Source organism: Stylophora pistillata, chromosome 7, assembly GCF_964205215.1.
Source record: "Stylophora pistillata chromosome 7, jaStyPist1.2, whole genome shotgun sequence".
Lineage (NCBI taxonomy): Eukaryota > Metazoa > Cnidaria > Anthozoa > Scleractinia > Pocilloporidae > Stylophora > Stylophora pistillata.
Genome location: NC_142525.1, coordinates 30,345,531 through 30,370,295, shown reverse-complemented (window position 1 = coordinate 30,370,295; position 24,765 = coordinate 30,345,531). Strand labels below are relative to the sequence as shown.

The following is a 24,765-nucleotide window of genomic DNA, read 5'->3' as shown; positions in this document are numbered from 1 at the left end:
CAGAGCGAAGTGGTCACATATGTGCCTTCTGAAGTAAGTTTTTAAGGGTACAATACAGTAAAGGTTTGAACCAGTAGGTAACATTTGATAGTATAGTTTGATCCTCCGGGTGTGTGTAGTCCTGAAAAGGTTGACAGTATAATTGATTTTGAATATTTTCAACGTAACACCTGACATTTCCGGGGTCAAATAACCCTTTGACAGTTTTCGGATTCCAACAATACCTGCATCAAGAGTCTCCGATATCGAAACGCGCGCAATGCATTCTGGGATCGTCTCATATAAAAAGTGGGCACCAAGCGTGACAGCGGCCATCTTGATAACTAAAGCATCGTCAACATTTATACACTTTTACCTCGCGATTTTACAATTTTTTCCAGTTTAAATTAGATCATAGTTTGTATATAGTTTTAATAATAGTTTGTATATAGTTTTCACTAGTTTGTATATAGTTTTCATATAGTTTTCTCGTCGTTTTTGGCGTGGAAATGAGCGAGACAAGTGAGCTTTCCCTCGAGGAAGTCAACACATGGAAGGTGGACGCTCTCAAGTTATTTTGCCGTAAACGAAATCTTAAAACTTCTGGAGCTAAAGCTGAACTTGTAGCCCGTGTGTTTGCAGCATCAGAGATGGGAATCCAAGTACAAGCATCGGCTAAAGAACTAATGTGCATCACGGAGTCTGAGAGAGCGAAGCTATTGTTTACTCCTGAGGGCAGCAAGCTTCCCGATCCTCTTGGGCTAAAGGACGGATGGATTGATGAAAAAGATGGGCTAACATCATGGCCTCCTATATTTCTAAGTGACATTACGAAATATCTGATGGCTGATCATCCTGGAAAGGATATTAAACTGCACGAACGGGTCATGAATGAGTACAAAGAGGGGAAAGCATACCGCTTATTTGACTCGGGCTTTCTGAAAGAAGTTTTCTACCATGAACTAGAAAATATGGATTTTTGCTTCTTGAAAGCAAAATGTACGCATTCGATGAAGGTTGGTGATACACCACATACATCATGGATTTGTTCAAGAAAAAATGGAGAGATTATCAGTGCCTACTGTACCTGTACTGCTGGGTATGTTAGACTTTCTGTTTTATAAGACTTTAACTTGTAACTGATGCAAAATTTAAGCCTAAAATATCATGTTTATCATATACCTCGATTTTATGACTAATGTTGTTGGTCTAAGCTCAATATATATTATACTTTAGAATGTTTAAAATATTATGTCTATCATATACCCTAACTATTTGTTATTTCTTGTTTCAGTATGAGTGGTTCTTGTATTCATGTGATGGCACTGCTGTTCAGAATTGAAGCAGCAAACCGTAATGGTATGACAAATCCTGCATGTACGTCCAAAGAGTGTGTGTGGAATGTTCCAATAGGAAACAAGACTGTAATCAAGCCCTCTAGAATTTGTGATATGGAGTGGAAGGCTTCAAAGCTAAATAAAGGTATGTTATTATGTTTAAAATTCTAAACAAAGTATTTACAGTATGTATACTGGATAGACATAAGTGTTATCTGGGGACATAAATAAGAAAGTTCTTATTAGCTTGTAACCTAGCAATTAATTTACTTTTATTTTGTGTTTTTCTAGAGACGACCAGACCTGCCATCGATAGTCGCCGAAAGTTATTCAATTCACATGAAGAGTTGAAGCCCCTGACTCCAAAAGGAAAGAGGAAGTCGTTTTATAATAATTTGAAGGACTTGTTGCCAGAATCGGCATTCATCAAATTAGCAACGGCTGAGTTTGAGGAACCGTGTTCAACTTCCGTTACAATAGAAATTAATACTGAAGTACCTGAATGTGTAATGCCTAAGTCATCAAAGAAAGACTTAAGTGCTGATGATATACATCTGATTGAACAAGGCACCATTGGTCAGTCTGAGAATGAGGCATGGCACGATTACAGAAAAGGCCGATTAACTGCCTCTAATTTCTATAGAGTGTACACAAAAGTTGAAACCCTTAAAACTAAGGGGGGTGATGCACAGGAACTAGTGGACACAATCCAGGGTAAAAGTAATGGACCATCGGAACATTTACCTGCTCTAAAATATGGAAGAAACATGGAGAAAGTTGCTAAGGATAAGTATGTGAAACTGTTTCAGAGGGAGCACAAAGATGCAAAATTCAGAGAGTGTGGACTATTTATTGATGAATCTGACCAATTCATTGGAGCATCCCCTGATCTGCTTGTTGAATGTTCCTGTTGTGGATTAGGGGTGCTAGAAGTGAAGTGCCCTTATTCTATTGTTAATGATTTACCATCAGAAGACAATCTTTCCTACCTGGTAAAGATTAATGGCAAAATTGTCTTGAAAGAGAAGCATGCATATTTTGCACAGATACAGGGACAAATGGCTGTGACAAAGAGAACATGGTGTCACTTCCTGGTCTACACCCAAAAGGGTTATCATCTGGAGCTAATCAAGTTCAATAATGATTACTGGGAAAAGATAAAGCAAAACCTAATTTGGTTTTATAATAAGTATTTAAGTGAATGAATGCTCGTTAATTATAACTTGATACAAAACTTTATTTACATGGTGTAAACACTAAAAATACATTTGTACATTTTATATACAATTTAGAATTTTTACAATTTCATATCTGGAAAAACTGGTCTGACAGTTCTAAATTGAACTCAAATAGTCTCTGAATAGAACAGTAAAATTGTCTGTTGTGGAAACTGGAATGGATGAATCAAATCATGAAATTTTATACAAGTAATGCATTGACCACACTTCAGTATGATTGAAAATGTTACAGTTTGATATTGTTTGCAGTTATATATATAGTAATAATAAATAATATATTATTTATTTGTGTTCAGCGACACATGAGCTGTGAAATGAAGAAAAATATTTACAAATTATATCTAATGATTGTAATCACTCTACCAGAATAATTTTTCTCTTGTGAGGTCCTTGTGGTGCAAATAATATAACAGTTCTTATTCAGAGTGCACATACTTAATAGCTGAAGCATTAAATGGTACTAAATCATACTAATACTTAAGTTTCTTGTTATGTACCATTATCAACACTATTTAGTATTATTTGGTACCATTTGTATGAAAGATTAAGTGATTGCACTCTATACTAGTTGCTAGTAAATACTTAGTAGAGCAGAGATTTTGAATAACATTTAACCTAAGAAAGAACTTAGACTAATACATATTGGTATCCTCTAAATTTATGAAGTTTATATTCTTTCATGGGTTAAATGCTGTCAATCTTTTTAGCTATTTGTACATTTCTTGTTAATCATTTTTTACCCAAGGGTCTATACAAGTTACATAAGGCTGCACAAATAAGTACAATGTTGTCTATACTGCCAAGCAGTGATATTGGTAGTTCATGCTTTATCAGTCTAAACGTCTTCAACCGTCTTATTGCTTGCTCAACAAAGATTCTAAGATTTGCAATTTCTTTTGTTTTAGCAACTTCAGCTTTAGTGAACTGCTCTTGTCCACGTTTACCAGGGGGGATGTGTAGTCTTGAGCTTCTGATTAAGAGGTCTTCAGCAATTGTGAATCCACGGTCTGCCATCACTTCATCGCCAGGTTCAATGATATCATAAAATGATGATTCTCTTGTCAGATGCACATCTGAAGTTCTCCCTCCCCATGCTTTGGATAAGAAATTGAAAAAACCATGTGGTGTTATTGATACCAACAGCTTAGCAGTGTTGTGATGCTTGTAGTCTGACCACGTAGCTGCTCTAAGGTTTGGGTCGCTTGGGGTTTCAATAAATATTTCTGTGCAATCAATGATGTGGCGTACATTAGAGTAGCCTGGCTTTTTAAACTTTGCGGGCAAAGTTGCTTTCACAACATCGATGGAGGGATTGTAAACCAAACATTTAAGTTCACTTGCTAGGATTTTCACCCAGGTAGTAACAACATTTGTTACATTTGTAGTTGAAATTCCAAACCTCTGTGCTAAGTCAGCATTTGTTGATCCAAGTCGAAGTTTCATTAAGGTCAAAAGAAACTCATCTTTTTCTGACAAAGCTCTTTTAGGGCCAAACTTATTTGGTGTTTTTTTGAAGTTTCTTCCTTTTTTAGTAGATTTTTTTGGGCCACTCCAGTAGTTTACTTTTTTAATGTTTCCCTTCACTACTTCAAACAACTTATTGAATACTCGTTTTGATGGTAGGCCGGTTAGTAGACGAACAGATGAATTTGTTTTCAAATCAGAATGTTCTAGTCCCTTACGCTGTCTGGCCTTGAGTTTTATCTTACATGCTTTGAGTTCACTTTCAAGTTCTTGGAGTTTTTCTTTGAGATCTTTGATCTCATTGAACTGCTTGAGTCTTTCCTGCAAGCATTTTTCTTTCATACAGAAGTCAGGATCTTCTAGGTTGTACCAGCCAAACGAATATGCATGATCGTGAGTGATATGGTCGGGTCGACCGGCAGTAGTACAATGTTCTTCTTCTGTTATAAACGAGGAACTACTTGGTTCTTGAATCACAGGAGCATCTTGACTATCATGTGCATTATCTTGAGTATCATCTTGAATATTATCTTGTGTATTATCTTGAGTATTATCTTGAGTTCTTAAACGTTTCATTTCTTCTAGTAATGATGATCTATCAGTAGGCGGTTTACGGTTACGAGTAGACTTTGTCTCGTAGCCCATTTTGAGTACAGGATCAGGGTTTTCTTTCGTGGGTTTCCCATCAACAAAGTGCTCATTGCAGACTCTCGACGAATTATTAGGTTGCCAGACTTCTCCTTTCGGGCCTTTTCTCTTTAGAAGATGGATCCAGCGCTTTCTACCCTCATTGTTTTTGCGTTCAGTAGGGAACGGAAATAGCTTGAACGGCAGCGGACAGTCACATGGCGGAGTGCCGTGTAAACAATCGTGAACTTCGCATTGCTGTGAAGCCCATTTCTCAAGCTTTTTCCCACTGTTATGGCACCCAAATACTGCACAATTTCTGTGCCCAAAGACCATGTCATTAAACGGCTGCAAAGTAATAAAAATACGATGAGAATCTTTGACTTTTGACAGTTCTTGTATTCGCGAATGTCACTCGCGCGCAGGATTGAATCTACTACCATTAAAAGCTTAAAAACAGCTAAAACAAAGTTAAAATTTGTAACTTACCTTTTGAATATAATACCCACGAAGATTATTTTCCAGTTGATATCACTTACAAGAACAAAAAGACTGTATTATAGATAAAGACACGCTTCAAAGAACGCATTGAATACAGAGACACACGCCATATTGTCACGCTTGGTGCCCACTTTTTTTTGTGAGACTATCCCAGAATGCATTGCGCGCGAATTACCTTCCGGAACTCTTGATGCACGTATAGAATAACCCTCACCTTCGCTGACCTTGACTAATCGCTTCAAAAACTTTCACATGCTCTTAGTGTCCGTGGCGGCTTACCAGAAATGCGGAACGAGTGTGGGCCAAAGTCACACTATTGACCCGCATATTGCAAACTTTTGGACGCTCTGCAGGCATTTGCTTGCTTGTTCACTAGCTTAAATTCATAATGATGTTGGTCATGTGTGCTCTACAAAGTGATGTCTCTGCAAGTCTACCTGTCGCAGTCCCGTTAGACTGCAGCATTTTCTTTTTTTTTTTTTAAATGATCTTTTCATCCTAAAGTTGGCTTGTGTTTTCAACGAAAGGGGCATTGGCTGTGGGACATGGAGGGTTCTGTGTGGTGGGGGGGGGGTGGGTACAAGGGTAGTAGGAAAAAGGGTTATTAAGGGATTATATTGATGTGGTTACTTTTAGATCTCCACACAAAAAAGTAGTCAAAGAAAAGGCCACTGAGTTGTAACTCCTTTACCAACTTGAAAAGAGGTCATTTGCATTTGGAATTTGGAGAGTTGACAAAAATAAATAAAATCTAGTAAGAAATGGTTTCAATAATTTTTGCTGGAGGCCTTTCTCTTTTTCTGTGTGGCGAGCAGTTAAAGAGAGGGGGAAGGCATGAGATGAGAAATAATTATGTCTTTTATTTCTATCCCAATGGAAACATGCCTAACCATAAGATTATAATAACAGTTACAAAATGTTGATACGATTTATTTGTTGCTGATCTTTCAATCCAATCATAGTCTAGTGTTTATGTGCCCTGGTAACTTTCACTGTGCAGCCACCTGTTCCAACAATTTTTTTTCCTCTAACTTCTTGATTGTAAGTATTAGCTATGAAGTAACTATTTGTTAAAATACCTTTACCAATTAAAAATAAAAGCACAAAAATTTGAAGTGAGCAATTTTTTTAAACATAATTTCTCTTTTAGCTGCTTAAAGAGGCTTGCCAAGGTACAACTGACAGGTGTACAGGAACTGTAAATCTTCCAGTAAGAAAGACAGATAAAGAGACAGATAAAAAGACAGATCCTTCTCTGTAGCAGCACCATCATTATGGAATGCTTTGCCAAGTGAAATTAGAAATGCTCAGTCTGTGTCTGTTTTTAAAAGTAGATTAGAAACTTTTCTTTTTAGAAAAGCCTTTTATAATTAATATTAGCTGTCTTAACCCTTTAGTTACCAGTCGTACAAATTTGTACGATTTTGGCCCTGACAGCCATTTTGAATTATTAATATCAGACCTGGTTACTCAGGCAGGAGCTGAGTGTATTATGGGAAAGTTAAATGCTTGGCATTCATTTTGAAATCGTTTTCGAGTAGTTTTAGTGACTTCAACAGCGTTTTTGAAAGGGAAGGAGACATTTGTTGTGTACGTGGCTTTTAAAAATGGCGTCCGGAAGTATTCCTCTAGCTGAGGTGATAAGAAAATGTGTTAGAGGTGGTTCCGATGATGAAAACTCCGATGAAAGTGAAGGTGACATTTCAGAATGGAGTGAGGAAAGTGAAGAAGATTTAGGTTATGAGGAACGAGAGGCTTCTGGCAGCAGTGAGCACAATTCAGATGCGAGTGAAGGTTAGCATTTCAGTGTTTTTCTGTGAAATTCAATGATTTCAAGACGTTTTTACTTGTTCTTAGCGGATATGATTTGTTCATTGCTTTCTTTATATTTTTTGAAACTATATTCTTTTTCTTTCGTTTGTTTACAGTGAAAAATGACCCTGCAAGAAGTCTGCAGTGCAGTGTGAAGTTTGTAAAGTTCCACTTTGTGTCAACAAGCAGAAGTCTTGTTGGAATATGTGGCACACCAGAGTGGAATACTGACTAAATGCTTAAGATCAGAACACAATCATGAATTCTCATTTTATGTTACATTGTTTTATTAGCTTTCCTTCTGAAAAACATAGAAACTTCTAAAGAGTGTTAATGATGAATGCAACAATACAAGCTCATCAATGCTCATGACTTGTTTGATCCATTATTCAAAGGCAGATAAATCCTGTGCATGTAAATAACAACCTGTGAGTGATTATCCAAAACCTTTGAGGGTTATCAACTCCAGAAAGGAAGTTTTTTTGTGACAGCAACTGACACAAAGTTGGAGGTTTGGTAGGAATAGATAAGTTACCTGTTGCCGAGGCTTTTTATTTTTTTCCACTCGCCGCCATAAAAAAGGGCATAACTTCATGGTTATTTAACATATTTCAGTAAGGTTTTCAGTATTCTAAAGTGCAAAGGTGTGCCCTTTTACTCAGCATAAAATTAGAAAGGTGTCATTAAAAGCACTCAAGAATGATCATGTAGTGTTCATGATTGTTGCTCACTGAAATTTTGATTCATGAATAAATTGGCTAGGGGATAGCCTATTTTTTTGATAAATTGTGCTGAAATATAGTGCAAGTGAAAGATCAATTTCTGATGATTACTGTGATATATAGTTATGGGGGTGGTATTGATTGACACTAAAAAGTTATTTCCCAGTTTTTGTGACTAGGTGCGGTCGCAGTAAATTACCTCTCAGAAACTTGGTAACTAAAGGGTTAAGTGTTAATGTTAAAGTTTTTGTAGGCGCCTTTGAACAGTAGGATACTGGCGCAGTATAAATCTTTTATTATTATTATTATTATTATTATTATTGAGAAAGTAAAAACATTTAGCTTATATACTTAAAATTTTTGTACAAGGCCTCTGCATAACTTGTGCATTTATTACTTTTCTTTCAATGCTCATCACTCGTTACACTTCTTTAGTTCCTGTCTGAGATTCTTGAGGGTAATTCTGACACATTCATTGTACAAAAGAATTAATATTCTTCTCAAGATGTTTTCAAATAGACAAAAACATTGTGTCCTTCTTTGGTATGTTCATTTTTGTCTTTATTAACTGGCTCTGCTATGCAGTGCCAGGGCTCTTTATACCCTTTTCTCCTTAATGTCAATATGATTATTCTCCACACTGTTCTCTATACATTTCCTAAGGTGCTGACAAGGAGAATTAGTTTAACAATCAAGAGCCTCTTTAGTTGATCATTTCCTTAATTCTCGTGACCTCTGTGTGATTCAAAGGTGATTATTGTAAGTAGAAATTAGATAGTAGTCACTCTTAGATGTAAAAGAGCTAAACCTCAAGAACAATCAGTAAAATTGCTGAATCATTCATTAAAATTGTAAGAATAAAGCAAATATTTTACAAACCAGGAAGCTTTGATTATTAAACAAATAATTCTCCTACTTGGCACCAAGTAGAGAGATTATGAATGCTAATGTCAGGTGTAAGGGATTAAAACAAGACCTATTAAAAAATTATGCAGGTTACCCCTGCTACTGTCTGATTTATCTATCAGATAAATATTAATAATCTTGTTTTTGAAAATCTCACCTTACCAAATTTTTAACATTTTTTAACATTTTTTATGATCACTAATTTGAAGTCAATTGGAACAAAACACAGGATTGGAAGGAATCTTGTTCTGGACTATTTTAGATTGCTGAAGGGAAACTCGCTAATTTATCTTTCAGGTTAATCCGTTAGAAGCCTCATGGGAGAGGTTAAGAATGATTGGAAACGCAAACTCGATCTATTAATTTAATCACGTTGCCGAGTCGATTTCAGTTCAAATAACAACTGGGTCAATAAGGAATTTGTGATTTTGTGGCTACTTCGGCGATCGTTAGGAAGGAAATTCCACGCAGGGTCAAAATTCCCGATTTATGTATGAAATCAGTCGGTCGAAGTTCGCCATTTGAATAACTTGGATATTTCTATTGTGTATAATCTCCACGTGGAATAATACTGGAAATGAACCACTATTTCCGGTTTCCAAAAACGTGGGAGGTCGTCGTAAATTCGGTTATTATTATTATTATTATCATTATTGTTATAATTTCATGTCTTATGAACAATGCTCAGCCACGAATGAATAAATTCGTCTAAATTGGCGATCTGTAGTGTTGGCTACTTGAGTGCGTCTACAGAAAATTGTTTTAAGACTACCATAAAAATTGCCTGTGATAAAATCCCTTCTAGCTAGCCTTTACAAGAATATTTTTGCATTGTTTTATCACTGCTGTGAAGTTTTAGCCCCGTCTTGCAGCTACCCCGCGGAAACAAGTGCGATAAGTGCCATAAGTGGTATTTGTTTACGTAGTTAATTATGAAAAATTATACCTTTCGAAATTATTTCTCCAGAAGTTTGTGACGTATCCACGCATATCCTGCAGACCAGTTAGACTTGACCCTTCTAAGGAAATCTGTCTAATTTCATTTATCAAAGAGAATCTTCTGGCAGGAATCCCTGGTTTAAACGGGTGGCTTACAACCTGCTTTCTCTAACCGCAAGTTGCCGAGATACAGAGAGAATTAGACATTTTGCGCCGAAAATGCGACTTATAAATTATTAATTAATTACACAGGTTGGACTTTGAGTCGACGTAGACAGGCACGAAGAAGGTCTCACATGACCAAGGAAAAATAATAATTTGAGAGACAATATACCCAGGAATTGCTAGTGGGCAAAGTAAATGGAAAATTTTATCTCTGGCCGAGCTGAGAACTACAAAACAGCCGTAAAATGCTGTTCAGGAGAGGACGCAAGTTCCGTGGATAGCAAAGATTCGATGCTCGAAGCCGGCGAATACCTCGAACGGCTAAGTTTTTGGCAGCGACCGAGACAGCGAGTCGATCTGGAATTCAACGACGTTACTTACAGTGTAAAGCAAGGCCGACAAGGTAAGAGGAAATACATTTTACTAGCGAATACTGGCAACAGTCAACGCTGAAGCCTTGCCGAAACTGTAGATCTCTGTGGTTGATTACTCGAATGCGGACTCGATTAAGAAAACGAAAATGAAATGAAACGTGAAGGAACATGCTGACGATAACCCTTATAGAAGAAAGGTTAGTCTCAGACTCTAAAATGAATGATGTGTCTTCAAGAGCTTCGCCTTAAAGACATAAATTTTGAAAAAAGGAATAACATTTGCTGAAAAAAACGTTTTCCCTCAAGACATTCGTTCAGGCGTGACGAGCATAACAACTCAACGCGGTTACATTATGGCCGATAAGAGAAGACGAACGTTGTTTATAACTCGTCTGCACCTAGCTTAGCGTGCTTTTGATCATAGAATATCTATCTGCCTTTTATAAAATCCTTTACCCTGATGAATTTTTTGATGAATTTTCCCCAATATCGAGAATCGTGTTGTGGGTTCTCGTGAAAGAGGGCATTTCCGTCACAGGTCTGCAACAGACAATGGTAATGTCTTATTATGGAAACATTGCTCCGGCTTTTGTTTTCAAACCGGGAGAATTTATTTTCATTTTTTTAGAACACCTTTGTCCGGCATAAATCATTTTCAGGAAAGCTTTTTTAATCTAAAGAAGGAATTTTCGAAAAAGAAATATTCAATAACGACCTTGGAACGGGAAAATTCTTTGTACCTGCAAACATTTACCTGGTGTGGTTTTTTCCACTAGTGGGTTTTCCCTGATGCTTATTCATTTTTTTCTAAAACTTTTAGCGTATGAATCATTCTAAACGTTTCTCTTCTTTATCAATCAAGTCAACTTCTTTCTTGCAATGTTTGAGTTAAATTGTTGATTATTTTAGAACATTAGATACGCATTCTTGTAAGTCGTTCTACCGCTTAATTTCTAAAGATTCGAGCAACGAAAACCTTGCGAAATTCGCTTTTTACAAAGGAAAAAAAGAAAGTTTTATTTTGCTTACAACCCGAGATTTAATTTTAATTTATCCAATATTGCCTGAGTAAAGAGCAAACTTTTATTACAGTATTTTAATTTCGTGAAATCAGAAGCTAAAAAAGACAGATTAAGTGCTCATTAAACCCCCTGTTTGGACAAACAAATTCGAAGCAAAATAAGTAAGTTGCATAAGGCGATGAAAATGATATGTCTTTTACTGAAAGGTATTAGCGCTTAAAGAGAAAAACATTTGATAAATCTAGCCGTAGTTGAATGTATTTGTTTTCAGGAAAACTGCTCATACTAAACCGCGGTGTAATATAACGCTCAGTATTGACCGTCCTAAACTGTTGTTTTTTGCGAGGTTTTCCAGGAAAACATTGAAACTCTGCTTTACTGATAAACCCAAAACGCTCACAATAAAATCACAGAGCTTTTAACGATTTTGTAAATGATGTAAATTTAATAATTAAATTACTTTTCAGATTATAAGGTGAGAGGGTAGTATTGCTTTGCGTTCTCTGGATATTTCATCATAATTTGAGATTGTTCAATTGACATATTCCAGATTATTGTGCAAATTGCTATTGAGATTTTTTCCTACAAAATGTAATTTCTGTTGACTGTTTACCCATTAATCTAAGCAAATTTCTCCCATTATCTAGTTATGTATTTAAACATTGAAGTGTTTGGAAAAATGACACTTGGGAAGATGTCTCTAGCACTCCTACTTACATTAAAGAGAGCTTTCCAAACGCTTATCATGTTGTTATGCCCTGCTGGGACAGACTTACTGATTGACAAGATGTAAGAGAAAGACACACCAACAAATTCTGCATGCTTGTGGCAGGATTGATCCCATTAATTGGACTTGGAACATCTCCGGGAAGTATCTTTGGAAGACAGAATTGACCACTGATCCTGCTCAAAATACCTTGTTTACTCATCCATTTAAACTTTAAAACTGAGTGATGTAATCCTCAAACTCTTTCACTGCTTGGTTATTCAATTACACTGCAATACATAATAGCTGCACAAGTCATGTAGGGTTAGCTTTGTAGGAGAACAGTATAACATCCTAAGCAGCTTTAAACTGTGTATGTACACTGTGATGTCTGACTTAACTGCCTAACTACATGTATTTACAAGTAAATTGCAATTTTGACCTCTGAATACTTTCTGTGTGGTGTGATTAGATGAGTCCAGAATCATGCATGCCTGCTGTCCTTGCACGTGACATAAAGCTGATTCAAAACAGGAAAAGCCAGTTATAATGAGGGGATTATAGCCATGCATGTACAATAATTGTAAAGTTGTCTTGAAGGTTAATTATAAGGTTTTTTATTTTATTTATGACTGAGATTAGATCTTTGGTTTGAGTGTCATTTCATCACTTTTGAAAGAAATTTGGTCATGATATTCCTCCATGAAATTCTTTTAAGTCACCAACAACAACTAAAATTATATGTGGCATGTGTGTGTGTGGTATCTTAATGTTCATTTTCAAAGACCTCTTGAACCGTGGGAAAATGTATAGTCTAATCTTATCTAGCAGGTAAATATAAGTATTCTGTCACATGTAAGAAAGCTGAAAGAAAAATGATACTTCTTCACCTCACCCCTTGAGTATTTAATCTTAAAGTACAGTAAGGAAGTATTTAAAGGTAGCAAATTACAACTTAATCATTGAGATCCTCATCAGTGATGATTTCTTGTTCATTATTGGATTAAATTGGGTTACCGGTAGCTTATTGAAAAATATTCTCTAAACACTTTTATCTCTGGATGATTCTTTACAATGTGAACTTCCAGACAGAAACTAAATTGAGCAGTAAAGTAGTCAATGTACCAGTAGATGGTGACCTAATTTGGTGGATGTGTGGTAATGTTCTTAATACTTTGCAAAGTTCTGAGTACTTGTTTCTGCCTTAAATCTTTAGATAAAACTCTAAAAGTTAATGTACTTTTAACCCATGTATGCATAGCAATGAGTAGTTCTAAGCAGATTCTTTTTCATGACATATTGCTCACTTTGCATTACGAGACAATTTATAATTAACTACAGATTCTAGTGATACTTTGCACCCTTCTTGAACTTGGCATGATTCATCTTTCAGTGAGGCTGATTTTCTTGTGTTTAACTTTTGGGTAAATTAAAAAATTATGGGAGAAATTGTGAGATGCTAAAATTGGCTAACTTTCATCAGAACATGTAGAACAGTTCTAAAGATTTATGGCAGAAACAAGTACTCAGAACTTTGCAAAGTATTAAGAACATTACCACACATCCACCAAATTAGGTCACCATCTACTGGTACATTGACTACTTTACTGCTACCTTTAACAGTAGAAGTTAATGTAATTGATACCAGTGGCAGATCCACGGGGAGGGTCCAGGGGGTCCGGACCCCCCCTATCAGACCCAAAGCTTACAACTTTGAGAATGAAATTCTTACATCGACAGGATCTTATATCACTTTTTAACTGGCTGATTTTTTTAATTAATGAATGCAAGTAAACGGTAAGCAGCCAAGGAATTATAAAGCACAACTGCGATTGGTGGGAGGGGGTGTTGGGGAGAAGTATTTCGGCTCAAAAGAGTCCAACAGTCCTTTCTGAACCAAAGTTTGGACCCCCCCCAATCAAAAATTCCTGGATACTGACATGAAATAAATTTTAATAAAGCCGACAGTCAAATGTCTAGGAGTAATTCAAACAAAGCAAAATCTATGTGAAAAAATCAAACAGAAAATAAAGTATTTTGGATAAAAAGAATGAAAAAATAATAAACATTTTTCAGTGCTAACTTTCATTACAATGTGATGGAAGCCAATCAGCAGAAGTTAATGAAATTAATATTGACCTGAAAGAAATTTAAAAAAAATAAGTCAAACTTCCAGGTATGAGCCAAACAAAGAAAAATTTATGTGAAAAAATCAAACAGAAAATAAAGTGCCTTGAGTAAAAAATTAATAATGATTAAATAGTAGAAACATTTTTCAGTATTAACCAAAAACACGATTGTTAGATATAGTTCCCACAGTAGGTCTGAAAAACTCTGCAATTAGATTCAGCATTCCTTCAGATTTCAAACTGTTAATGAGTGCCACTCAGTGTATTAAATTCAGTTCTTGAAATGTTAAGGGTCGAAAATGCAAAACTAACGTATATAGAATTTTTTTTTAATATTAAAAGTGTTTCTATCCCTGTTTTCTTTTTTTTAGAGCGAAAGACAATTGTTCATGGGGTGTCAGGAGAGTTCAAGAGTGGAGAGCTTGTTGCCGTCCTTGGTCCCTCAGGTATGTAAACTGTAAAAAGAAATTAAACAATTAACTGCTTTGTGACATGAGAAGTCAGATTCCTGAATGGGGGGATTAGAAAGCAGCTTTCAGCTCATTAATGGCATACTTTTTATTTTTACCTAGTGATTATTACAATTTTGGTTGCTGTCGTGCCAGTGTTTGCTTTCTCCTATCCTGATCCACATAACCCATTCACTCCTACAATCGTATTTAAGTAATTCTCCCTACTGTCTTCTATAAAATCCTTGTTGTTTTAGTTTGGAGAATTTGGTATTGGATCAACTAATAATCCCCTAATTGATATTTCTCTTGATTCTCATCACTTGTCTGGTTGATGTTGTATTAATGTGGTAAGGACAGAGTTTGTCTTGGTTTAAAATAAGTATGGGAACTTTTGCAGTTCTTCTCTGAACTAATTACAAAACCATCTCGGTCTATACATCAATTAATTATGTGGTGTTTTGCCAAAATGCAAATTTAGGTTTCATAGGAATTACAAAGTCATGAAAAGATGAAAATCCAAACTTAACAATTTTTCAAAGAAATTTTTGTTCATATACATGTGATCTTGTTCCACAGAATATGTTAATTTTGTTGCAAAAACTGTCTTGATTGCCATAAGTTAAATTTGCAACAGATTCTAAGGACACTTGGCACCTTTCCTGAATTCAGCATGATTTATCTTTCAGTGAGGCTGATTTTCTTGTGTTTAACTTTTAAATAAAAGTGGGAGAAATTGTGCGGGGTGAAAAGTGGTTAACTTTCGTCGCAAGCTTAACTTAAAGTTGACTATTTGATTCTTGGATGTGTTGATGACATGCTCTATTTTGTCTTCCTGTAGGAGCTGGGAAGTCCACACTCATAAATATTTTAGCAGGATACAGGTGCAAATCTGTCATTGTTTATAATTTACAATTTTGTTGTTATGAAATTCAGAATTAATTTGTAAAGTTCAAGGTAAGATGCCAGAGCAGCTGCAAGCATTTTTGCCAAAAGTAATTACAGTACTGTTTCTTAAAAATTAGACAAAATTAACTCAATCTTATTGTAAGTTACAGTTGAAATGAATTGTCAGTGCCACAACAAAGAAAATTAATTTAGATGAAACATCAATCTGTGTGTCATGAAGTAGCTGTACTCAGCAGGTTTCATTGCACTGAGCCAAATTATCTTCAAGTTAAATCTACATGTATTTGCATAAATTATGCCAAGATGTTTTCATCTGAATAGAATTTTGAAGGAGAGCAGTTTTTTAAATCTTTTAACTCCAAGAAGTGATTAACATGTAATATCTCCCTATAATATCCATACAATATCCAGAAAACAAGTATAGGGACTTGTCGCTAAGCACCTGCAACTGCCAGCAAAATTAGCCGGATGAAAAAGTGGTGATCACTGGCTGGATTTTTGGCTGGCAACTGCATGGTAAAGTACAAAAGGCACTTTAGAATCTGAGGTTATGCACTTACAGTCATTCACTACCTTTGAGCTACCTCTGATTGTTAAATCTCCCCTCAAGCTACAGCACATTTCCTTTTCCATTTCCATTTCCATCTGGGGTTAGATAAACAACGTTTACCAGGGTTGTGGTCTAGCAGTACCCAGTGGCCAATGGTGCCTTACTTTTGTACTTGGGCAACTCAGGAATCTTAGTTTTTTCATAAAAAGCATATGCTGGGCACCATGGATTTCACAGTTTCAGAGCGCTGGGCTCCCTTCAATTTTTCTTAGAGCACAGCCTTGCTTTCCCTGTGAGTGATAAGTTCAAGTCTTCTCAGCACCTGTTTTCTGGAACTTTTTGGATATTTTAAGGAGAGGATACATGTTAATCAATTCAGGGAGTTACATAAAGAGTTAAAATGTGAAAAAAAATTAGAAGAGACAAGTTTGTTAAAACTAGTAATGTCTTTATTATAACCTAGAGCAGAAAGTATATTAAGATTTTTAGGGTAAACAAGGCTTAGACAGTGAATATTAGGAGTCAACTCCATTTCTTTGCAAATTATTTTTGATGAGTATGGAGAACACCTGAAAACAGCCTGTCCAACTTTTTCCTTAGAACAAAAGAAGCAAATGGCCAAGTTCTGGTCAATGGCATGGAGCGAAACCTGCGGCAGTTCCGTAAAATGTCCTGTTACATCATGCAAGATGATGTACTCTTGCCACATCTCACTGTTATGGAATCTATGATGGTAAGATTGCTTTAGTATCAAAAAATAAACCTTATTCTATGGTTTATCATAATTTTACGATAAATGTGGATGTTTAGTTAGTTGCATAGAGCAATGAGCAAAGTGTGGGCTCCTTTTATATGTTAAACTTGAATTGAAAAAGGGATTTGTTATTGTAACGATATTGGTTGATTTGACTGACAGAGGTGATGCTCTGTTGGAAAAGTGACTTCTAGCATCTTTCTAACCAAGTAATTACAACATATAGATAGACAGTCAATTGACTAACTTTCAAACTATTTAAGATGGATTGACTTGAATGGGCTTACATTGAGATGGTATTAAAGATGAATTGCCAGTGTGTGGTCAGTAAGACACACACCCTGTCTCTCATTTGCACACCAAAAAAGACATAAGCACAGGTTTTTAAGAAAATGTAGAGACAAGCAGATGGACAGACAGTTCGTCAGCTTGAGTGACTGATGAACTAATTGACTTATGAACCAAGAAGGAAATAGGCAACCATATCATAAACTGGCCCCAGTTGTTTGAAAGTTGGATAATGCTATTCACTCTATAGTTTTCTGTCCAGTGGATACTGGGTGGTAGGTTTTGCAGTCCCTTATCCACTGGATAGCAATTTATCAGTTAAATAGCATTATCTGTCCTTTATTCAACTGAACCCTGATGGACAGACAGTCAAACACACAGGAAAGTAGACAAGCTGCCAGACAAGCATATGGCCTTCCAGCAGTTGTAAACTGCAGTTGACTGAACTAAAAGTTGATATAAGGAGTTGTTGTAAAATGTGTATTTTATCCATATTTTTTCCCCTACAGGTGTCTGCAAATTTACATCTTAGAGAGTCTTTATCCTTTGAAGAAAAAGAAAGAGTTGTAAGTTGACCATTAATCATAGATGTAGAATAAAACAAACTTGCTGTAAAATTAAGGGAAACAGAAACCAGATCTCTCCAGGTCTTAAAGTCATAAATGGCTAATCATTATCTGGTTATTTGTTAGTTTGTGAGAGGGTTTGAATATTTTCCCCTTGTTTTTCTGTAACATTTTCAGATCAATGAAATCCTATTGAACCTGGGCCTTACAGAGACCACCAACACAAGGCTCAATGAGATATCTGGGGGCCAGAGGAAACGGCTCGCAATAGCACTGGAATTGGTGAACAATCCACCCATGATCTTTCTTGATGAGCCAACTAGTGGTCTGGATAGCTCATCCGCATTTCAGTGTATCAGTCTTATGAGGACACTTGCTCATGGCGGGAGGACTGTGGTGTGTACTATTCATCAACCGAGTGCAAAACTCTTTGAAATGTTTGATAAGGTGAGCTGACCTTGTACCAACCTTGTACTTGCCCTTTTCAATTTTGTCCAGGTTTCTACTGTAGAGAGCCTTCAAATCTTTTCTTCTCTTACCTAAACAGTGAAAGTTAGTTAAAAATTTGTAAAAATCAAAAGATAAATTGGTTCAATTGACAAGAAGAGCAATGTTTTTCTCTTTTGATTTCTTTTCTTTTTTTCTATCTTTTTTCCTTTTTATTTTTTCTTTTCTTTTTTTTTTTTTTTTTTTTTTTTTCCAATTCCAGAAGGGTCAGGGTATTTTTTGAAAATAATTTCCATCCATATATATTTTCAGTTGTACATCTTGGCAGAAGGTAACTGCTTGTTCCAAGGCACTGTACAAGATCTTATACCTTACCTGGCTTCAGAGGGTCTGGTATGCCCCAAATACCACAATCCTGCAGACTACAGTAAGTACTTGCATGAACTCAAGGGCTCTTTGGTCTCTTAGTTTATTTGTTTGAATTTTGGTTATTTTCTGGTTCTATTTTTGTTTGGTTTTAGTTTGTGAGTGTCGTGGAGAAATTACGTACGGAACCGAAAATTTTCTGGTGTTAAATGATTTGGATTTGGTTTATACACGACCAATCAAAAGCAAAATTTATCCAATCCCGACTCTTTATCGTCAAACTTCGATTCCTCTCAGGCTCTTTGCAATGTTTTCCTTCATTCTGATTGTTAAAGCGCCGGACATAATTATTTCTAAACTAATTTTAGAGCTCCCGCCCTCCGATCTTCTCGAGAAGAAACTTCGGAAAAGGAGCGCGGGCTCACTTCTAAGCAGCGGAGATGTCAGTTCTCCTCACCCTTTGTTGTGTTGTTGTTTTATTGTTTTAGTTATAGAAGTAGCATCTGGTGAGTATGGCGAGAACGTGATACCCAGCCTAGTCAAGGCTTGGAAGGCACGTGAAGAGGCAGTGACACAGAAAAAGAGTCTGACCAGTAGTACTAACTGTAGCTATGACTCAAGGAACATGGTGGTGTCGATGTTACCAAACTGTAATGTCAAGACCAGTACTGATAGCATAATACACGCTGCAAGTCAAACCACTCAGGTGCTTAAGTGATTAGGTCTCAACCCCTTACACCCTGACATCAGTTTGCATATTCTCCATACTCTTCTCTATACATTTCCTAAGAAGCTGACGAGGAGAATTTGTTCAGCAAGCAAGACTTTTTTTAGTTGATGATCATTTCCTTTATTCTCATGACCTTAATGCAGTGGCGGATCCAGGGGGAGGGTCCGCGGGTCCGGATCCCCCCCCCCCCAATCAGACCTGACGCTTACAACTTTGAGACTGAAATTCTTACATCCGCAGGATCGTCTATCACTTTTTAACTGGCTGATTTTTTAAATTAATGAATCCCAGTAAACGGTAAGCGGCCAAGGAATTATAACGTGCAACCGCGACTGGTGGGAGGGGGTGTGGGGGAGAAGTAATTTGCCTCAAAAAAGTTTAACAGTCCTTTTTGAACCAAACTTTGGAACCCCCCAATCAAAACTTCCTGGATCCGCCCCTGTTAATGTGTGATTCAGGGGTGATTTTGTAAGAAGAAATTAGATGCTGGTCACTCATAAGGGTCAAAGGGTTTAAAGTAACCAAAGTGAGCTGATTTGGTGTGGCGTGGGACCTTGATTTATGATTTTGAAAATATCCCAATCGGCGTTTGGGAGCTAAAACCCTAACGTGTGCGAATGGAGAAACTCTTACCTTTCTAGCGGTAAACCTTTCTCAATAGAAACTGTTCTGTTATTTCTCTTGGCAGCTAACAGAGTTTGGATGGTTCTTTGACAATACAATTAACCCAGTTAAAGGCCGCTTTCTCTGCAGAGATGCCTAACTTTTACTCTCCTTTTATCCACAGTTCCTGGTGTTGTTCAAAAGAGCTGCACAATCCATCTTCAGGGATCGCATTTTTACTCACCTACGTTTCGTGTCCACGGCATCTGTTGGCCTTCTCATTGGACTTTTATATCATGGTATTGGTAATGACGGCAGTAAAGTCTTCAACAACACTGGCTGTTTGTTTTTCTCGCTCCTGTTTCTCATGTTCACATCTCTTATGCCCACTGTGTTAACATGTAAGTGGACCAAGATCCTCTGTAACCCGATTTTGTTTGTAAAATGGTTCAGTTTCGCAGCATTTTCAATTTCGTTTTATTCTCTTTTCTTTTTATTCTTGTTTTTGTTTGTTTGTTTGTTTGTTTGTTTTTCAACAGCGTTCCTCTTCTTACAAGGTACATAAAGAGCAGAGGCGTTGAAGTGCTTTGAAGTGAAGGGGGAGGGGGTGGGGGTCATTCCTTAAACTAAGCCAATGAGCGAAATTATTCTACTATTTTTTTTTTTCTGATACAGTCCCCATGGAAAAACTAGTGTTTATTCGAGAGCATTTAAACAACTGGTATAGCCTCAAGTCTTACTACCTTGCAAATACAATGGCGGACGTTCCATTACAGGTAAGGATAGTTGAAAATTTGATTGATAATCAGTTCCCATAATGCCTGCCTTGTAGCATTATAGATAAGAAAAGTTAGTTGATGGTTGGATCTGGACAAGCCCTCAAACCGTTAAGTTATTGACTTCGTGATTTTTCACGACGAGAACATTGTAAGGTAGCCTTTTCTTAGACCGTTTATTGTCTCTAAGGTAATCACCCAGAGCGCAAATTAAATAAAAGCCATGGGGGATACATTAAATGTAAACACAAGGGAGTCGTGGTGGGGCGAGGGTAGCTGTTGCTTTGGTATCCCTTTCCTAATTGTTAAAAAAAAAAAACCGGCTGTGGACAAACTAACAGCGAGGAGCTGCAAAGTAAATATATTTTCTCTTTGCAGATCTTGTTTCCAGTGATTTACTGTACGATAGTATACTTCATGACGGATCAACCAAACGAAGGATTGCGTTACACTCAGTTTGTAGCCGTCACGATACTCACATGTCTTGTAGCGCAATCCATTGGGCTTTTAATAGGAACAGTCGCGCCCAGTCTTCCGGTGAGTTGTGACACCTAAGTGTAACATGCAGACAGCTCTCCTTCTCGTGCATTTCAATCCTGAAGATCTTTCAGCCTATTCTGTTGCCTGCAGACTTTCCTTCCCCTGGTTTAGCTCTTTCTTTGCTTGTGCCTAAGACACTAGTCTTGTGTTTCTCGTGTAATTTGTTGTTTGTACCTCTTTCTAGCAGTTAAAAATGTCTCATCGTTTTATTTCCCGTTTTAGACTGCGGTCTACGTCGCTCCAGTGACTGGTATCCCTGTCCTACTGTTCAGCGGTTTCTTCGTGAACTTCGATACCATTCCTAAGTACATGCAGTGGCTCACATACGTGTCCTACGCGCGGTACAGCTGGGAAGGAACAGTTGTGGCCATATACGGCAATAAAAGAGGACCTTTAGAATGCAAGGACAAACGCTGTATATTTACGAACAGTGAAGACGTTTTGGCGTCCATGGATGTGGAAGAAAATGCACTGTATCTAGAAGGCGCCAAGGTTTATTTTGATTGCCTTGTCCTCGTTCTTTTCTTCATTATTTTGAGATTAGCGGCCTATTTGGTGTTGCGGTACAAAGTGAAGTCTTATCATTAGCAAAGGTGTGGTGTTCTGGACGATTGCGTTTGGTGTTGTTATCACAGCTTGGACGCCATCTTGACAAGCTTTTGACTGTTCATGAGCGAGCTTGGGGTGACCGCTGATCAGTTATCCGTGGTTTCTAGTTAATCGAGTTGAGTGGGAATGTTGTGAATCTGGGAATGGCAAATCAGTAATTAGGATCGTTATTTTTTAAAGTTATCGTTAGCTACGCTCAAATGACAACGACTGTTTTCGGGGTTCGCGTTTTAGGGATCCTAAAAAATAAACAATTATAACGTGTTTTTAATTTATACCAAAATAGTCTCTGCTATGTGGAGAACATATATAATCAGATTTACAGGAATCCTATACCCAGAGCCCACGCATTACCGTCCAGAAATGATAATTTTTGTGCTGACCGAGAGTATCGCGGCTTTAGGGGACCTTTGTCCATCTAACACCCTAAGAATCTCTAATTTTATTCTTTTTTTGGGAGGGGGAGGGGGAAGAGGGATGTTCGATGGATTAGGGAGCTGTTTTACAATTTTTCACCTTTTCCTTTTTGTTTTCATTTCTTCCTGGCCTCGAGGATTGACCAAAAGTATTATACTATATAGTATTTCTTCAGAATTTTCCTTGGCTTTTGGGGAAAATATGCAATAAGAGGATAGAGAATCGAAAAGGGAGCGGGTCTTTCCTTTGAATTTTCTTGTTCCGCTTTCTGCTGCCTGGTCTCCTTAACTTTTTAGAGAACGCCAAGATTCTTATCATAGAATGGCCGGACCATTCAACATCGGTGAAGCTAACCGCTTAAATACCCTTAAACAATCAGCTGTGTTCCAGTTCTAACCTGTTTATTTTTGGTAAAGCTCGTCGCTTGTGATAACCATGATCTCACGTCTTTCATCAAGCATTTCTTTCTCGGTCCCTTTTCCCTCAGAATTTTCCACTTTTTTTTTTTTTCAAAATTTGGCCTAATTTTTAGAATTAACATTCTGGTCAACTAGACGATGGGTGTGTTAATCGATTGAAAAGATGCATATGACTCCTCCTTTTTCTCTATGTAGGCCTCCCGCACAAAAATATTAACCAATGAATATCAGGGATTTTATATTACATAACCTCAATGTTCAGTTTATGATTGGAACTAATTCGCATGATTCGAGCTCACTTTGTATAATTGTAAATTGTTGGCCATCACTCATGACAGGGAAGTTGTCCGATAAGAAGGTATTGATTAGTTAACATTTGTCTGATGAAATAATTAATATAAATATATATTTTATATTGTGGACATGGTGGTGTTTTCCATGCTTTATTGTTTAAATTATACGCGGGTATCAAAAAAAAAAATGGATAAACGTATCGAGAAACTTTGCATCACTTTGGGATAATACATAATCCGTCAAGAAATAGTCTTATTAGATGAAGTTGAGAGGATTCTCGGGGTAGATCTCGCACATCGGAAAAATATTGACACTAGGATGTTAAATGAAAATTTCCAAATCGTTGTCAGTGTAAAATATTTCCATAAAGAAAACAACAGTTAAGAATCAAAAGAAGTTATCTTGTCTTGCACCGCACGGTTTGTGAATACCAGTATGTTACTAAACCTCATTTCTTACTTATTCATCATGGGAGAATCTAATTGTCCGTGGGTCGCACCTCGCTGAGTTACTTCCCAAATCGTGGGTAAATTGTCGCGAGTGAAAAATTATTACGCTATATTACAACGCCCTTGTCTCCTCTCTTGTTGCAAGTTAACGGAGATTCAAAAACAACCTCAGAAAAACTTAAAAGCACGTGCCTTAACTTCTCGGTTTCACAAACGCTGGACCTCTGTGGCTGTGTCGAAGAAGACCCTCTAAGTGCCCCCACCCCCAGAAATGTAATTATTTACCCAAACTTCCCTCGGCGAAGATTTGATGTGAACGAGACCTGGGATTGAGATTAAGGATGTCAATCTGTCATAATGCCCGTCTCCTTTGAAAGAAGAAATCAAACTCATATTTATTAGGACACTACTCAGTAACACTGAACACTGCAGTTAAGTACCCAGTGAGAGTTTACTCTAGTGTTCTGTTTCTCCTAAAGCCTGGGTTACATATATGATGGCTGTGATCGCTACGGCCGCGGTAAGTTGGTTGAAACCAAAGTTGAGCCGAATCGAATCTTAGCGCTGTCGTACGAAGAACAACGATTCTTGCGCGATCCGGAACAACGACTGTTCGATTGTGATCGGCGGAACGATAATACTGCAAATAGGTATTTCTGTGAAAGGCGCATGTTAAATCAAGTTCTTTTCAGAAAAAAGCGGGGAAAGGGGGTACAGGCCCCTGGCCCTCATGTGCCGGATTCCCGAATACCAAAATATCCTGGTAGACCTCTCTCTTTGGCGTGTCTTCGTATCTCACTGCTTCGACGCTCGAGCTGCAGTGTTAGTAGACCCTGCTTTAGCGTGACTCCTTTACTATTATGCGACTTTCTCAACAGACAGAGAACGAAAGGCGAAGCGACTCCAGATCGTCATATCGGTTTGCCTGGAACTTAACTCGATTACTTTTACTAAGTTTCCTTCATCGGTCTTTTCAAGTTCGGAGTTAAAGTAAAAGAAATGTATGTTTAATTAACAGAAGTCTCTTGTGAGATAAAAGGCGAACTTCCTCATAGGATTTTCGATCTTTGGGAATAGAACAATCTTCCTTGGTCAGAGCGTATTCGTTCCGACGAGGGGCTACCGATCGAAACGTCAGCTTAGAAACTCTTTACTGTGGCCAATTTACATTATAACATAACCAAAGTAAAGCGCGCGCTCTGATTGGTCAATTTAGCGTCCCCCATATCTCAATAGTGTACGCTGTGGTGTTTACCATTTGTTAATTAACAACTCGGTTGATGAAACCAAATTCGCTTGACATACTCCTAACTGACGCAGCACCGCAATTTCTTAAGATACTTACCCCTTCAATCGCTTTATATTCAGTCTTAAGAAGTCCGCGTTTCTTACCCAAAGGAGTTTAGCAAGACTTGCCTGTCAGGAATTAAAGAGATTCAGATTTTGCCGGTGTCCCCGGACCCAACACCCACAGCTGTGCCTTCCCAGGTGCCCGCTAAATCATTTAAAATTTGTTCGTACGGGCCTGTATTAATATTTAATTTAATTTAATAATAAGTTCTTATATAGCGCATTAAAATAACTCTACGCGCTTTACAATTTCAAATAAAAGTCCCTTTAAAAATGAAAGTTTCAAAATTTCCTCTCGGAATCTTCCATCAGTCACATCGCCAAGGCT

General features: G+C 37.2%; 3 protein-coding genes across 3 annotated transcripts; 2 read left to right on the top strand and 1 right to left on the bottom strand.

Annotated features, from left to right (window-relative positions):
• The first annotated feature begins 219 nt into the window (after positions 1-219).
• On the top strand, positions 220-3,789 carry LOC148727415 (uncharacterized). Its single transcript, XM_088726579.1, has 3 exons — positions 220-1,078; positions 1,274-1,461; positions 1,608-3,789. The coding sequence occupies exons 1-3, from the start codon at positions 489-491 to the stop codon at positions 2,519-2,521; spliced, it is 1,692 nt and encodes a 563-aa protein (XP_088582705.1). The 5' UTR covers positions 220-488; the 3' UTR covers positions 2,522-3,789.
• Positions 2,533-4,981, bottom strand: LOC148727414 (uncharacterized). Its single transcript, XM_088726578.1, has one exon. The coding sequence runs from the start codon at positions 4,979-4,981 to the stop codon at positions 3,284-3,286; it is 1,698 nt and encodes a 565-aa protein (XP_088582704.1). The 3' UTR covers positions 2,533-3,283.
• A 4,590-nt stretch (positions 4,982-9,571) lies between these two features.
• Positions 9,572-22,766, top strand: LOC111330711 (ATP-binding cassette sub-family G member 4). The gene is made up of 12 exons (XM_022935616.2): positions 9,572-10,093; positions 14,293-14,367; positions 15,212-15,254; positions 16,430-16,562; positions 17,381-17,437; positions 17,615-17,884; positions 18,197-18,311; positions 18,739-18,956; positions 19,768-19,984; positions 20,259-20,359; positions 20,738-20,896; positions 21,122-22,766. Exons 1-12 carry the CDS (start codon positions 9,886-9,888, stop codon positions 21,485-21,487), a joined length of 1,962 nt encoding a protein of 653 aa, XP_022791351.2. The 5' UTR covers positions 9,572-9,885; the 3' UTR covers positions 21,488-22,766.
• Positions 22,767-24,765: the final 1,999 nt, after the last annotated feature.

Coding starts and splice junctions, on each gene's coding strand:
- LOC148727415 (XM_088726579.1), top strand. CDS start 489: ATGAGCGAGACAAGTGAGCTTTCCCTCGAGGAAGTCAACACATGGAAG. Junction 1,079..1,273: donor TACTGTACCTGTACTGCTGG/GTATGTTAGACT, acceptor TTCTTGTTTCAG/TATGAGTGGTTCTTGTATTC. Junction 1,462..1,607: donor GGCTTCAAAGCTAAATAAAG/GTATGTTATTAT, acceptor GTGTTTTTCTAG/AGACGACCAGACCTGCCATC.
- LOC148727414 (XM_088726578.1), bottom strand. CDS start 4,981: ATGGTCTTTGGGCACAGAAATTGTGCAGTATTTGGGTGCCATAACAGT.
- LOC111330711 (XM_022935616.2), top strand. CDS start 9,886: ATGGAAAATTTTATCTCTGGCCGAGCTGAGAACTACAAAACAGCCGTA. Junction 14,368..15,211: donor TGCCGTCCTTGGTCCCTCAG/GTATGTAAACTG, acceptor GTCTTCCTGTAG/GAGCTGGGAAGTCCACACTC. Junction 20,897..21,121: donor CAGTCGCGCCCAGTCTTCCG/GTGAGTTGTGAC, acceptor TTCCCGTTTTAG/ACTGCGGTCTACGTCGCTCC.